Source organism: Brassica napus, chromosome A5 (genome assembly GCF_020379485.1).
Source record: "Brassica napus cultivar Da-Ae chromosome A5, Da-Ae, whole genome shotgun sequence".
NCBI classification, from domain to species: Eukaryota; Viridiplantae; Streptophyta; class Magnoliopsida; order Brassicales; family Brassicaceae; genus Brassica; species Brassica napus.
In genome coordinates, this window is record NC_063438.1 from 28,225,246 (window position 1) to 28,240,284 (window position 15,039).

Sequence of the window (15,039 nt, forward strand, 5' to 3'; positions counted from 1 at the left end):
ATAGTGTTTAGAAATTTTAAAACAATACTAAAGATTATAGACTTCAGTATATAGAGCATTTACCGAAAAATTATATATTTTCGTAGGGGTTAATACATAGATTTTGAGAAATATTAAAAAATATGAAAATTTTGTTGTAATGCATAGTTTCATCATTCACTAACATATGATGAAGGTCAAAGAGGTTAGAAACCTTTGTTGTCTTCGTTTTTCTAGAGACTAGTGATTTTATAGTGGTTAGTCCACCAATTTAGGGAGTATTATGAAGTTTTACTAAATTAATTGACAAAAATTAAAATGATGGCCATGTACCATGAAAGAGAGTTTAATATAGATTAATAAAAATGTAGAATGTGTTTCGAAATTTTAAAACAACACTAAAGATCATAGGCTTAAGTATAAAAAACATTTACCGAAAAAATTAATAATTTCGTAGGGTTAACACATAGATTTTGAAAAAAATTCAAAAATATGAAAATTCGGTTTTAATTCATAGTTTCATCATTCACTAATATATTATGAAGGTCAAAGAGATTTGAAACCCTTGTTGTCACTGTTTTTCTATAGAATAGCGATTTTATTGTGGTTAGTCCACTAGTTTAGGAAGTATTATGAAGTTTTCCAAAATTAACTGACAAAAAATTAAAATAATGCCCATGTACTATGAAAGAGAGTTTAATATACACTAATATAACTGTAGAATGTGTTTAGAAATTTTAAAACAACACCAAAAATCATAGGCTTTAGTATATATAGCATTTCCCGAAAATTCAATATTTTCGTAGGAGTTAACACATAGATTTTGAGAAAAATTCAAAAATATGAAAGTCTTGTTTTAATGTATAGTTTGATCATTCACTAACATATTATGAAGGTCAAAGAGGTTTGGAACATTTGTTGTCTCCGTTTTTCTAGAGAATAGCGATTTGATAGTGTTAGTCCACCAATTTAGGGAGTATTATGAAGTTTTGTGTCTGAAGATTTAGTTCTGCTATATGTGTTGTCCTTACATAGGCTTGTGTTTTGTCTCTGTGAAGTTGAATCTAGTTGTGTCTGAATCTCAAATCTATAAATTATATGCTTTTGTGAGATTTGTCTCCACTGAATCTCAAATCTAGTTGTGTCTGAATCTCAAATCTATGTTTTTTTTTTTGAATAATTCATGATGTGTTACCCACCTCCACAAAATATTATTGCTTGGTTGATGCCTCTTGGAAGAATGATAAAGAAGTGGGATAAAGTTGGATGGTCCTTATATAGTCGAGAAGGCATTCAAAAACTCCAAGGTTCTTCTTCCATCAACCCAACAAACTCTCCTTTGGAGGCAGAAGCAATAGCTCTTTCAATGGCAGTGCAGCAGATGAAGAATCTTTGCTATGATCAAGTTACTTTTATCTCAGACTGCAAACTACTAATTGATGGGTTACATCATCAGTTCTACACTGAAGAAACCATCACCAAGAGGTGTATCACCAAAACGTTCTCACTGATACACGTTATCCATGGAATGTCAAAATCTTGTTCTTTTAATTTTTGGTACCAAGTAAAGAGTCATTTACAAATGTTGATGTATTAGCCATAGATGCTAGACAGTGCCGTGCATGAATATTGTGGGCTCTTAAGAAGAATTTTTTTTTGGACGATAAAATATTAATTTCAAAAAAAATGTTTAAAATTCTACAGCTGGGATTTGAACACGTGACCCTAGAGTAATAATGACGACGGTTACCAACTGTATTATAGGCGACCCATGCAACAAAATTAGCCCCTAAAACTATTATTCTGATTTTTGGCCCCAAGCAGATGCTTGGCAGCCTATAGTGAGGCACGGCTCTGATGCTAGAATTGTGTAAAAACTATGTAATCACTTGGTTATCTTAATAAATAAAAAGTTGGCAAAAAAAATAACATACATGAAATTTGGTTATTAAATGGGCTGGATCAACCAAAAATAAATATAATATTGCACAAGGCTTTTATATTACCAGCAAACTGTCCAAAAAGAGACGATGTCGTTTCATTCATTTAATATTTTTTCCTCGGTCAATGGAAATGGAAAAGGAAAAGGGATAAGGTTTTCTCTTCTTTTTTTGTCAACCGCTCATTTTAGCCAGACCAAATTTTGATCTGACGAGTCGATACTCTGAGAAGTCTTTCTGTCTGTCAGTGTCTCGTGTCTGATCTATTAGAGAGAAAATATATCATCTGATTCTTACCTCTTTCGATAGTGAATCGCTCGGCCATTTCTACTCCAAAAAATATGAAATTAGATTTTCTCTCTTAAATCGATTGATTATTACACCACCCTCTATTAGATTCTTTCAATTCTAAATATTCTTAATTCAATTTCGACCTTTGAATTATTAATTTCTCAATCTACTTTTGTCTCAACCAAAAATCTGTCTGCGAAACCGAAGATCTGAAAGCAACATTTGTTGATGAGGCCTTCAAAACTTACATATATGACAACAAATCTCAGGTTGGTATCTCCATCTTTTGATAATTCTTTTAATCGATTGACAAGAATCCTGAAAACAATAAATGTTTTTGTTCATCAGTTTAGGCCTTTAGGGTGTGTAATCTATGCAAGAGACCCATTATAAGAAAACAATGTTGATTTATTCTTAATAATTAGATTATTATATATGATATTTGGTTCGTAATGAATACGATTGACTATAGAAATAGAGAGACGTTGATGAATAGTTTCATCATCACCAATGCTATCACTAATAGTCTACCAATACAAGGACAAATAAAAACAGCAATTCAAATAAAATAAAAACAGCAAATCAAGTTTTTTCATGCATAGGTTTCGCCATCACGACCACGACTCTCTTGACTAGAAGATGAACCGTCACCGTCATTTCCAAAACATTTCAAGGCCATATCGCTCAAGAAAACATGTAAACCTACAAACGTTTGGCGCATCCACTTCTTCTCTTCCACGCTCAAACATTCGGCCGGAGGAATATTCCACAATATTTTCTCCTTATTTTCCTTTATAATTTTCTTCAAAATCTTTTCCTTCTCATTATTTATTTCAAGCTCCTCAACGAGATCCATGTACCTTTCCATGAGGTCCTGGTTCTTCTGTCTCTTATAAGCTTCCACCAGCGGTCTGGTATTGATTGTTGCGGATGGTTCATGTCTTAAAGGGTTTTTAAACTGGCCAACCGCTTCCTCCAGAGACGGATATGCGAATGTGTAAGGCTTTCCGGAATCAGAAAAGACCAAAAAACTTGTCTCCACATTGCATAGTGAAACGATCTCGTTCATCTTCTTGAAGAGTCCAGATTTACGTTTCGAGAACGTAATCTTTCGGGCTGCATAGGCTCCAACCTTCTTCATCTCGATCTTTTGCTTTCCCTTTGTAGACCTCATTGTCACCTTTTTTTAGGAGCCGGAATATTCAGCTTTCTAGTATATATGTTTTAGTTTTTGTGTCATCATAAAAAAACATTCACTACTATTTATAGGAAAATGAAGAGAACGATATATGGAAGATATGGTATTTTGTTTGAAAGACATTTAATGTTTGAAAAACATATGACAATAATGGTGTATATTGACCAGTTTACAAATTTGACTAGTGTAATTTGGGAACTATTTTATTGTTTTCAGAAATCATTTACTCATTGCAGAACAAAGTCAGCAAACTACCATATGGTAACTCAATTGACACAAGGATTCTTAGGCCTAATTAATCATGTGCCTGAAATCCAAAAAATTATTTGACTCAAAAAGAAGAAACATAATGTTGAATCAAAATCCGAAACATACATAATGAAACATAAAATCCGCAACAAAAGTTACACATCTAATTTTACAAAACATCGGTTGCCTTGTGATCACAATATTCAAAATGTATTTGACCCTATTAAAGTTTAGTTTATAAAATGAAATTTCGATATGCCCGTTTCTACTAACTCAGTTCCAAAATACAGTCCCTGATATAAGACCAAAGGATAAAGACCAAAGATGCTCATGAGTCCTCAAAAGTATGGTCACCTTGAGTCCATACAATTTTTTTTTTTTGGTCAGGAAACTAAAAACAATAACACCAAATATAGAGACAATAATCATCAAAAGAGAACTCTAATATGAAAGAAGACCTAAATCACTAATATAGAACCCATGAATTTTGATGAAAGAATATTATAAAAATATTAAACTACACATATAATTTCAACAAAACATTAATAAATAAATCGTACTAGTTTGTATTTTTGCAAGACGATTGGTTAGGTGAATCATACAAAGAAGATATCTTCATTGTCATTTATAAAAATAAATAAACAAATAAAATAAAATATCTATTTGAGGAAAGCTCTTCAAATCTTCTGAAAGCCCATACAAGGCCAACTACTCCGATCCCGAAACACATAAGACTTCTCGATACTCACTCACACGCAAAGAGGAAGAAGAGAAAGAATGGGTGTTGTGAAGTCAGCGATTGGGGATATGCTAATGACCTTCTCCTGGGTCGTCCTCTCCGCGACGTTCGGTTTACAGACGACGGAGATCATCTCCGCCGCCGGTTTTCAGGGAATCGCTTGGGCTCCGTTGGCCATCACCACGTTTCTGATTTTCTTCTACGTTTCCATTTTCACCGTTGTCTTCGGTAGCGCTAGCTTTAACCCTACCGGAAACGCCGCCTTTTATGCCGCCGGTGTCCCCGGAGATACCCTTTTCACCTTGGCGATCAGGTTACCTGCTCAGGTATACTTCTAAGCTAAAGATCCAAAAAATTTCAGAGTTTTTGGATTTTGTGTCTGAAGATTTAGTTCTGCGATCTGTGTTGTCCTTACATAGGCTTGTGTTTTGTCTCTGTGAAGTTTGAATCTAGTTGTGTCTGAATCTCAAATCTATAAAGTATATGCTTTTGTGAGATTTGTCTCCACTGAATCTCAAATCTAGTTGTGTCTGAATCTCAAATTTATGTTGTTTTTTTTTTAAAACACTTTTTTTTATTTGAAACACCAAATCTATGTTGTTTTGAAGTGAAAATTCTACCTTTTATTTCTCAACTGCATCATACATCATTTTTATTGTTAGTATATTCTCGCTTTGATCTGGTCAATGTTGTGGGGGTTTTGATGTTGTACAAGAACACAATCAGATTCTTTAAAAAAAATTGTTTTGGTTGATTCATGTGTTTTCCACTTTATTAAAGCTGAAAAAAAAAACTTTTCTTCTTCTTGCATCTTTCTTTATTTGTTCTTTATTTGTTCTTTTTTAATTTTCTGAAGTTTGCTGCTTGTCCATGTGTTTCTTTGTATAACATAAAGAGATAGAAAGACTGTTAATTTGAGTAAAACTAATTTACCAAGGAGTAAGATGTGCTCCTTAAGAGAATTAAATTGAATCAAAAAAACATTTTAATGCCTCTTGGTAGGATCAAGTATTGATGATTTTGTAACTCAGTTTGATGATCCTTCTTTCCACCGATTCTTGGTTCTTACACCTTTTTGCTTTAGAAACAATAAATTTCTTATTCCTTGTAAATGAAAATGTGAGATAATTCGTTTGGTGATTCCACCAGGCAGCTGGTGCGGCAGGAGGTGCATTGGCCATCATGGAGTTCATACCAGAGAAGTACAAGCACATGATATCTGGACCTTCCCTTCAGGTTGATGTGCACACTGGAGCTATTGCAGAAACCATCTTAAGTTTCGGTATTACCTTTGCGGCTTTACTTATTATCATCAGGGGTCCACGAAGATTACTCGCCAAGACCTTCTTGCTCGCTCTCGCAACCATTTGCTTCGTTGTTGCTGGCTCTAAATACACCGGACCAGCCATGAATCCTGCCATTGTAAGTATCCATTGGTTTCACGTTATGATATTATTATGTATTTAAATACGTCTTGTGTGTTTGCAATGCAGGCGTTTGGGTGGGCATACATGTACAGCTCTCACAACACTTGGGACCATTTCTACGTGTACTGGATCAGTTCTTTCGTTGGAGCTTTATCTGCTGCGTTGGTCTTCCGTACTATCTTCCCGCCACCTACACCGCAGCAGAAGAAACAGAAGAAAGCCTGAGGGGATAAACCAATCGAGACAAGACCGGTTCAATACTTTACCGGTTTTGGGATGTAGAAAGATTCAGAAGGTTTTTCCATTCCAAAATAAGGAGAAACCTTATCATTGTTTAGATTCAAGCTTTATATTATGAATTGTTGCGGATGTCAACTATTATCCGTTTTGTGCATATATCATTCACACACTCTTCCGGTTGATAAGCATTAGATTATCAATTACTGGTTTGGATTGGTTCAGTTCAGTTCATCCCCTAAGTGGTTTCGAGAACCTAATGAAATGTTTTCAAATTGATTTTTATTAGAAATGATAAATTACTGTTATCAAATTTGTGATACTAAAATATACTTAAATTTTATTGTTACAAAAAATATTTTAAATTCTAGATTTTATGAAATATGTTGTGATTTGAGTTGGATTTAAATCTATCTTATTAAAATATAACTTAAAATATTAACTTACTTTTAAAAGAAATTGTTAATTACATTTTATACCACTACAAAATTATTTTATTCTTTTTTTTAGCATTTATTATATTTTTCTCGGTTCAAAGACTCATAAAACATACATAAATTCATTTTCAAACTAATTAATGTTACTTCATCCACCCGACCAAATTTATAAAGTTACCTAAATTGATTTAGGAATGACAAATTACTTTATTCTAATTTTAACATTTATTATCTTTTTCTCAGTTCAAAGACTCATAAAACATATATAAATTCATTTTCAAACTAATTAATGTTAATTCATCCACCCAACAAAATTTATAAAGTTACCTTAATTGATTTAAGAATGACAATTTACTTTATTCTAATTCTTAGCATTTATTATTTTTTTCTCGGTTCAAAGGCTCATAAAACATACATAAATTCATTTTCAAACTAATTAATGTTAATTCATCTACTCAACAAAATTTATAAAGTTACCTTAATTGATTTATGAATGACAATTTACTTTATTCTAATTCTTAGCATTTATTATTTTTTTTCTCGGTTCAAATGCTCATAAAACATACATAAATTCATTTTCAAACTAATCCACCCGACAAAATTTATAAAGTTACCTAAATTGATTTAAGAATAGCAAAATTTATCATTTTATATAACTTTAGCGTTTTATAGTCATTCAAATTATTTATAAATAAAATATAAATTAATATATAAATATATGATTTTAAATATATTTCCATATAAGTAACAGTCCAATGCAAATCTTATATGGTAAAACTTGAAGGCTATGAAATATATAGCACACAATTTTTGATATATATATATATATATATATATATATAATTATTTATTATACTTAAAATTTGATCCATACAAAAATAAAAATTACATTGGTGCGGATAGACAAAAAATATTAAAAAGATATGGATGATAAGGTTGACGATTCAAAAAATAAAATAAATTACTTAATATAAACTATGAAAATATTATGTTTAGAAATGTTATATCAAATAATTATTTAATACAGATAAACTGTAAAATATATATACTTCCATTTATACAAAATAAATATTTGTTTATAACAAGTTAAAAACAAATATCCTCACATATGCAGATCCATTTCTAGTAAGTTTTTAATATTCGAGGATCCATAGTAAGTTTTTAATGTGCGAGGACTCCATTTCTAGTAAGTTCTTAAATTAGAAATCAAGAATCCAAATTTATAAGATTTTAGAATACTATCTAAATCACAATAACTTTATAGTTCAACCAAAATCATCATTAAAAATCGATTTTAGAAAAAAAATACTACATCAAATTCATCCTCCAATGCTTCTAAACCGTTGGAACTATCGCATTTCGGTTTAGCTGGGATTTGTTTGGCTTGGTTGACTTCAATTCGGTTCGGTTAAATCTCTCAAACCAGATGCCCCCTAATGACGTTAGTTAAAACTTTAATTATGTTTTCGTCTAAACTTTACACTAAATGCAATTAGCTTTTCGTGAATGTTACACCACTCTCTTAACAAAATCGTTAAATCGTCAACGTAACAGATCTGTAAGCAGAAGTTGAATTCGAAACATCTCTCGCAATCCACCGCCGATCTGGATCCGTCAAAGGATCCGCCGCAGACATCGGCGTCCTCCGCCACCGCCAACAAGATCCGCTACCGCTCCCCTTCCGCCTCCGAGCTGCTCGAGTCAGGACTCGCCACTTCCCCTACCTCAGACTCTCACCAGAGCCTTCTCTCGATCGACGGCGGGAAAATGACGGCGAAGCGAGCGATCGGGAGGCACGAGTCACTCTCCGATAAGATCCATCGGCATCGCAGTGTCCTCCTCCTGATCTCGATTCCCGTCGTGCTGATCACTCTCGTGATTCTGTTGATGCCGGGGGCGTCGACCTCCGTCATCGAGGAGTACGCGTTGAAAAGTAGCGAAGGAGGAGGCTCGAATTCGAGGAAGTACGCAGTGATCTTCGACGCGGGGAGCTCGGGGAGCCGCGTGCATGTTTACTGTTTTGATGAGAATTTGGATCTCGTTCCTTTGGAGAATGAGCTCGAGCTCTTCCTTCAGGTATTGCATTGCTAAAACTGATCTTAATAAGCTTTAGAAGGATGTTTGATGATTCCTATTATTGTTTGTAATCAATAATACAATTTGTCTACTGCGATGTAATGTTTAAGAAATCCGTTAATTAGGCGATTTATTTATATGAGATTATTGATTATCTGGGCGACTAAATTGATTTTTTGAATAATTTTGAAATATTGTTTGTGAAAAATGTTTGGTCTATGTCCGATTTGCCAACTAGGCGGAAGCTTATGTTTAAGAAATCTGTTAATTAGGTGATTTATATGAGATTATTGATAGATATTTTTTTTAATATTTTTTGAAATATTGTTGTGAAAAATGTTTGGTCTATGTCCGATTTGCCAACTAGGCGGACGTTTAGGTAGCCGTCTAGACCACCGATGTTTAAGAAATCTGTTAATTAGGCGATTTATACGAGATTACTGGATTATGCGAGCGACTACACTGATTTTTGAGTTTTTTTTTAATATTGTTTTGAAAAATGTTGATTATGCGGGTGACTAAATTGGTTTTTTGAATATTTTTTGAAATATCGTTGTGAAAAATGTTTGGTTTATGTCCAATTTGCCGACTAGGCGGAAGCTTGGTTTAGGGGGGACGTCCAAACCACCGATGTTTAAGAAATCTGTTAATTAGGCGATTTATATGAGATTATTAATTATGCCACGACTAAACTGATTTTTTGACTATTTTTTGAAAAATGTTTTGTTTATGGCCGATGCGGCAGACGTTTAGGGGCTGTGTAAACCGATTTTTAGAACGCATTGTTTATTGTGCGTTTGGTTAGAGTTGTTTGAGTCTGAACTATTGTTATGATATGATTTCAGCTAAAACCAGGGTTGAGTGCGTATCCTAATGATCCTAGGCAATCAGCAAACTCTTTGGTATCTCTTCTTGACAAAGCAGAGGCTTCTGTTCCACATGAGTTGCGTCCTAAGACTCCTGTCAGAGTTGGGGTATGGAAGCGAGTTCCTTGCAGATAATGATAATTGAAGCTATTCATGTTATCATTTACTCTGTTTTGCATTATATCTTGTCCAGGCAACTGCTGGTTTGAGGGCTTTGGGTCACAAAGCTTCTGAAAATATTTTGGAAGCGGTAACTTTTGTTCATATGATGTCTACAAATATTTTATTGTTTGTCTAGCTTTTAAACTTGAAAATGTAATTTTGTTTTTAAGGTTAGGGAGCTACTGAAAGATAGAAGCAGGTTGAAGACTGAGGCAAATGCAGTTACTGTTCTGGATGGTACTCAGGAAGGTTCTTACCAGTGGGTATGTTGTCGGGTTTTTTCTATATATTAGTGTAACACTCATGTTAAATCCAGTGCTATTCTCATTATTTTATAGTACGACTGAAATCTTGGGTGCTTGTATAGTAACAACGAGGACTGATCTCCCTGAATATATTTTTTTTTCTATCTTAAAACAACCTGAAATCAACTAACAAGTTTCATTTTTTCCATGAATTGTCGATTCTTAAAGGTGACCATCAACTACTTGCTAAAGACTTTGGGAAAGCCTTACTCAGAAACCGTTGGAGTGGTTGATCTCGGAGGGGGATCTGTTCAAATGGCATATGCTATATCAGAGGAAGATGCTGCAACTGCACCGAAACCACTACAAGGCGAGGATTCTTATGTCAGAGAAATGTATCTCAAGGGACGGAAGTATTTTCTATATGTTCACAGGTTGGTCAGCTGTCATTGCTTTTGTGCCCATTTGATCATTGTGAGACGTGAAACCAGACTTTATTTTGCCTTTCAACTTAAACGCAATATCTTTTTGGCTTGTTGATTGCAGCTACCTACATTACGGGTTATTGGCTGCCCGAGCGGAAATTCTGAAAGTTTCTGAGGGCTCTAACAACCCCTGCATTGTGACCGGCTATGATGGTGAGTGAGAGACGTTATTAATTTATCGAGGAACACTCTCTGCATCCTATCCTCATCACATTACACCTTCTTTCCATGTAGTTTTGTTTTTTAATAGACAAAGTAATCAGTGTTGTATCCTCTTCACATGTTCTGCCCTTAACTATTTCACACCTTGATGATGGTAGCTTTACTTATGGAACATATGATTCTTTTCAGGTACTTACAAGTATGGAGGAAAAGCCTTCAAAGCCGCAGCTTCTTCATCTGGTGCAAGTCTAGACGAATGCAGGCGAGTAGCTCTTAACGCACTCAAAGTCAATGATTCAGTGTGTACACACATGAAATGCACATTCGGTGGAGTTTGGAACGGTGGAGGCGGTGGTGGCCAAAAGAATATGTTTGTTGCATCATTTTTCTTTGATAGAGCCGCAGAGGTAAATATTTATCTCCTTTTAAGACTTAGTGACTAACATCACACTGTTTGTTATGCTTTAAACCAATGGTGGTGATGGCAGGCTGGTTTTGTTGACCCGACGCAACCTGTGGCTACTGTTCGTCCAGCTGACTTTGAGAAAGCAGCTAGCCAAGCGTGTAACATGAAAATGGGAGAAGGCAAATCGAAGTTCCCACGTGTGGAGGAAGATAATATTCCTTACTTGTGCTTGGATCTTGTTTACCAATATACTCTCCTAGTTGATGGATTCGGTAAGCTACTCTTAACTTCTTTTCTTTTAACTCCTCGAACCAAAAAAAAAATTAATTTACACTTGTGCCTACCATGAGAATGATAGTATAAAATGATCATGATAATGGTTAGTAATATATGATAGGCATGCACATAGTAATTGGAATGTGTTAGATTTTTGAAATTTTTGTGTCGTGTAATATAATTGAGTGATGAAATGCATATAGTTTTGTTATTATCATCAATGGTCCGGTTCCGGTTGGTCCCAGTTTTTGGTGTGTAGTGAAAACCAACCAAGTTCGGTTCGGTTCTTTGCCTACCTTGCACTGTTCAAAATGTATTTGAGTTTCTACAGTTGCATCCGTAGTTTAATTGACATGTGTTTAATCTTTTAATTTAATTATTTTTGTTGTAAATAGGATTGAAGCCATCACAGACTATAACGTTAGTGAAGAAAGTGAAGTACGGAGAGCACGCCGTGGAAGCTGCGTGGCCACTAGGAAGCGCCATAGAGGCCGTATCCTCACTATGAGTATAGTGGCAAGTTTTGGGAATTTGCACAAAACCTATATTATTTTGATTTCTCCCAGAATCTTCCCCAATCTTTTCTTCTACTTCAAAATTTTGTTATCATCATAATCCCTAATTGTTTTTTTTTTTTTTTCCGTCTGAAAATATTCATTCAACGAAGAGATACACGATTGATACACAAACTGGCGGAAAACAAAGATATCCCCAGAAACATAAGCCCAAAGAAAGGCACCTAAAACCCACACCGGGAGTGATTTACAAAAACAAGAACACAAACACATACACTCCGACAAAAGGAAATTACATAACCCACCATGATAATAGTACACTAAGCTTGCACCAGTCTCTGAACGAGATATATCGTTGTCCGGCTGACCAAACGATAACTTCAACCTCTACCAACACCTACCAACACCGAGAGCACTCCTCTCCACCTCAAAGAAACCAGACTTTATAACCCGGTAAGATAGAACCATACTTAGAACATACTTTCTTCCGGATACGGCTGCGACACAACTTCATTGCATCCAAGCAACACCTCCATAAAAGTCCTATAAAGAACACTCCAATCTCAACAGATCTGGAGATAAACGAGGTCAGACCCGGTAACGACCACACCGAAGCAGTAGTTACAAACAGGAAAGCGTTCACACCTTCATTACACACTCGAAAACACTACAAGCTTAGGACCAAAAATCAAAAGAGAGCATAATAATTTCCTAATATAGAGGTCAAGAACCACATGATATCCAGACTTCACTAAAAACACATAAATAAAAAACCCCCGATTCACTTGCAGGAAACAAAGCCAGAACAGAGCCCACAACCAACAGAGACAAGAGCCATAAGATTCTCTTAACCACCGCAACAAAAACGGACCGATTCGGTCCGAGAACCAAGAACGGCCGTCTTCACGCGCTTCACTCGCCTACACAATGGATGAAAGGCGGATAGATCTGAGCCATCAGAGAAGGAAGCCACTGGATGGATAAAAAGAGTCACTTCTGCATCATCATATCTTCAGATCTGGGCCACACACGCCTAAATCGAACCGTAGCTCAACCGGCGAACCGTTGCTTCATCTCACAAACAAGGAGACCGAGGACCATACAAAGAAACAAAACACTAGAACAGGCTCAACGCCGTGGCTCGAGAGCCAACAGACGCTGGCCGAGCCAGAAATCCGGTGAAGTCTTCTTCTTCTTCGAAAGGATAAGAGAGAGTGTTTCAGTTTTTTTGTCTCGTCCAGCAAAAAACTATGTTACAAGAAGAAAATCTGCCCCCTAATTGTTTACTTACTATCTATTCTTATTATATACTTGTCTTTATTTTTTTTTGTAAACTAAACTGCACACGTGTCCTCGGTTTCGTATAAATGTTTCACTTATTGAACGTTTTTCTCTCGACTGTTGAGAATTTTATTTAGTAGTTGGTCCATGTTGAGTTCTCTTTTCTTTTTGTGAAACCTACAATCATTGGGAATGGATTGATTTATTTTAATATTTGTAATTCAATATTTATTATATTTTTCCATATGTAGTTCATATCCAAATCCCAATAGATACCCATAAAAATATATATGTTTCCTTGGAATTCTCTCTGTTTTAAAGTATCTTTGGAACAAAAGAATATTCTAAAGATTTTTAGATAAGTGTGTGCCAAAAGAATTGGAGATGAGCGTTGACAATTCAAAGGTATCATAGTTTGGAACTTATACGTTAGATGTGTAAATAAACTGAACTATTTTGATTTATGACCATTTACACGCCCATCCATTCAAACCTAATCTCATATCACCAACTTCAACTTGACTTTGATGACCGACCAAAGTAATACCATTGTTTTTTTTTTTTTGAACTTAAAGTAATACCATTGACCATTGTTATGCTGATAAAGTTGTAATGAGCCATGAAAGTCCCATGAAAACTCAAATCAGGTAAAGCAATATATAGACTATATAAGGATTGCAAACGATCTGGTTCCTTATCAATGTATTACGTACTGGTCGCTTCAAACAAACGTCTTCTGACTAATAATTTCCACATTTGTAGTTAAAGGTTTCATTATATTATAGATTGAGTAGCCTTGTATAGCTTGTATATTGAAGGTTGGATTATTCAATACTCATTGTCGACGATACATTGTTATTTATAATAAGGGTGTTAAAAAGTCATTTGATAAATTTGATGATAAGACATACGGTTAAATAAATTTTATACAAAAGTATAAGATGTTGATATGTGAGTGGTTGGAAACTTGACAAAAAAAGTGTTCAAATTTTTTTTTGGTTAAAAAAAAAAAAAGTGTTCAAATTCCAGTAGAACAAGTAAGCTTTCGTTACACACCACACTAAGACACACATATTGCAGATAATCGAAAACTAATTTTGTTAGATATTTTTTTATGAGGGATCCACAGTTCCACACCCATAATTATATGTATAATATTTTCTTAAAATGGTCCATGTAAATCGTTCTCAAATTTACAATGGTCCATGTATATGTAATGAAATATTAAAGAACAATTATTCACTGGTTTATATTCAAAAATTTCGTCTCGTCTGTCTGTAATGGTTTACTTTTTCAAATCTACCTCTATTCGTCATTGTAGCCGCAACGTTTATTATAGTTGTTTTTTAAAAAAATTCAAACAATCCGTACAGTAACTTTTAATATGTTCACCTATAACCCTAGCTAGGTGCAAAATGTTGACGCTTGATAGAGGAATCGTAAGTCGCACGTGTGGTTGCTGGCTTGTTGAATATTTAACTTTCCATGTTTATTTGAGGGAGACTTAGATTTTAGTAATTTCAAACTTTGTGTAGTTTAATGCATGCCTTACTGGCATATGACAAACTCCATTTTCAACAAATGAAACAAAAGTCACGTTTGATAAATTCACTCCGAAGTATTTTTGTATTATTTAAAACACTTTCATACAACTACTTTTTTGGTAGTTGGTTTTCTTTACGATTGCTTGCTTATCTTTTGTTTATGCTTATGCGTTCGTGCATGTATAGTATTCACAATCAGTAAGTTTTCTAACGTTGTTGTCACATTGTTTGACTAATGAAATGACACTACATGTACGATGCAAAAGCTTGAAAATAAGAAGATCATAAAGATAAAGGTATAACGTAGTTGTCGAATTCTCGTCCACGAATTTCGCAATATAAGAGTAGTCTTGGTTAGGTTTGTTACTTGTGAGGCCTTTATTTCTAATAATAATTAAGAGTTTCACGTTGAAAACAATGTGGAACTTAATTCATTACCATTTGGCTTTAATCACACTGGAACTTCAGAAGATTGATATACTGTTTTTCCTTTTTGAATAATAACTCAAGTAAGGAGCAGATTA

The 15,039-nt window shown here is 34.5% G+C and overlaps 3 protein-coding genes across 3 annotated transcripts; 2 read left to right on the forward strand and 1 right to left on the reverse strand.

Annotated features, from left to right (window-relative positions):
• Nucleotides 1–2,802: 2,802 nt before the first annotated feature.
• LOC106435306 (MADS-box transcription factor 23) lies at nucleotides 2,803–3,384 on the reverse strand. The gene has a single exon (XM_013876182.3). The coding sequence runs from the start codon at nucleotides 3,382–3,384 to the stop codon at nucleotides 2,803–2,805; it is 582 nt and encodes a 193-aa protein (XP_013731636.1).
• A 976-nt stretch (nucleotides 3,385–4,360) lies between these two features.
• On the forward strand, nucleotides 4,361–6,339 carry LOC106435291 (aquaporin SIP1-1). The gene is made up of 3 exons (XM_013876173.3): nucleotides 4,361–4,722; nucleotides 5,546–5,818; nucleotides 5,890–6,339. Exons 1-3 carry the CDS (start codon nucleotides 4,435–4,437, stop codon nucleotides 6,046–6,048), a joined length of 720 nt encoding a protein of 239 aa, XP_013731627.1. The 5' UTR covers nucleotides 4,361–4,434; the 3' UTR covers nucleotides 6,049–6,339.
• A 1,639-nt stretch (nucleotides 6,340–7,978) lies between these two features.
• On the forward strand, nucleotides 7,979–13,215 carry LOC125609160 (apyrase 1-like). The gene is made up of 10 exons (XM_048780216.1): nucleotides 7,979–8,573; nucleotides 9,419–9,547; nucleotides 9,633–9,689; nucleotides 9,772–9,864; nucleotides 10,075–10,280; nucleotides 10,393–10,484; nucleotides 10,683–10,900; nucleotides 10,982–11,171; nucleotides 11,571–11,791; nucleotides 12,964–13,215. The coding sequence occupies exons 1-9, from the start codon at nucleotides 8,265–8,267 to the stop codon at nucleotides 11,681–11,683; spliced, it is 1,407 nt and encodes a 468-aa protein (XP_048636173.1). The 5' UTR covers nucleotides 7,979–8,264; the 3' UTR covers nucleotides 11,684–11,791; nucleotides 12,964–13,215.
• Nucleotides 13,216–15,039: the final 1,824 nt, after the last annotated feature.

Excerpts from the sequence above, each read along its gene's own strand:
- LOC125609160 (XM_048780216.1), top strand. The coding sequence starts at position 8,265 with ATGACGGCGAAGCGAGCGATCGGGAGGCACGAGTCACTCTCCGATAAG. Across the intron at positions 8,574-9,418 it reads AGCTCGAGCTCTTCCTTCAG|CTAAAACCAGGGTTGAGTGC; the intron begins GTATTGCATTGC and ends ATATGATTTCAG. Across the intron at positions 10,281-10,392 it reads TATTTTCTATATGTTCACAG|CTACCTACATTACGGGTTAT; the intron begins GTTGGTCAGCTG and ends TGTTGATTGCAG.
- LOC106435306 (XM_013876182.3), bottom strand. The coding sequence starts at position 3,384 with ATGAGGTCTACAAAGGGAAAGCAAAAGATCGAGATGAAGAAGGTTGGA.
- LOC106435291 (XM_013876173.3), top strand. The coding sequence starts at position 4,435 with ATGGGTGTTGTGAAGTCAGCGATTGGGGATATGCTAATGACCTTCTCC. Across the intron at positions 4,723-5,545 it reads CGATCAGGTTACCTGCTCAG|GCAGCTGGTGCGGCAGGAGG; the intron begins GTATACTTCTAA and ends TGATTCCACCAG. Across the intron at positions 5,819-5,889 it reads CAGCCATGAATCCTGCCATT|GCGTTTGGGTGGGCATACAT; the intron begins GTAAGTATCCAT and ends TTTGCAATGCAG.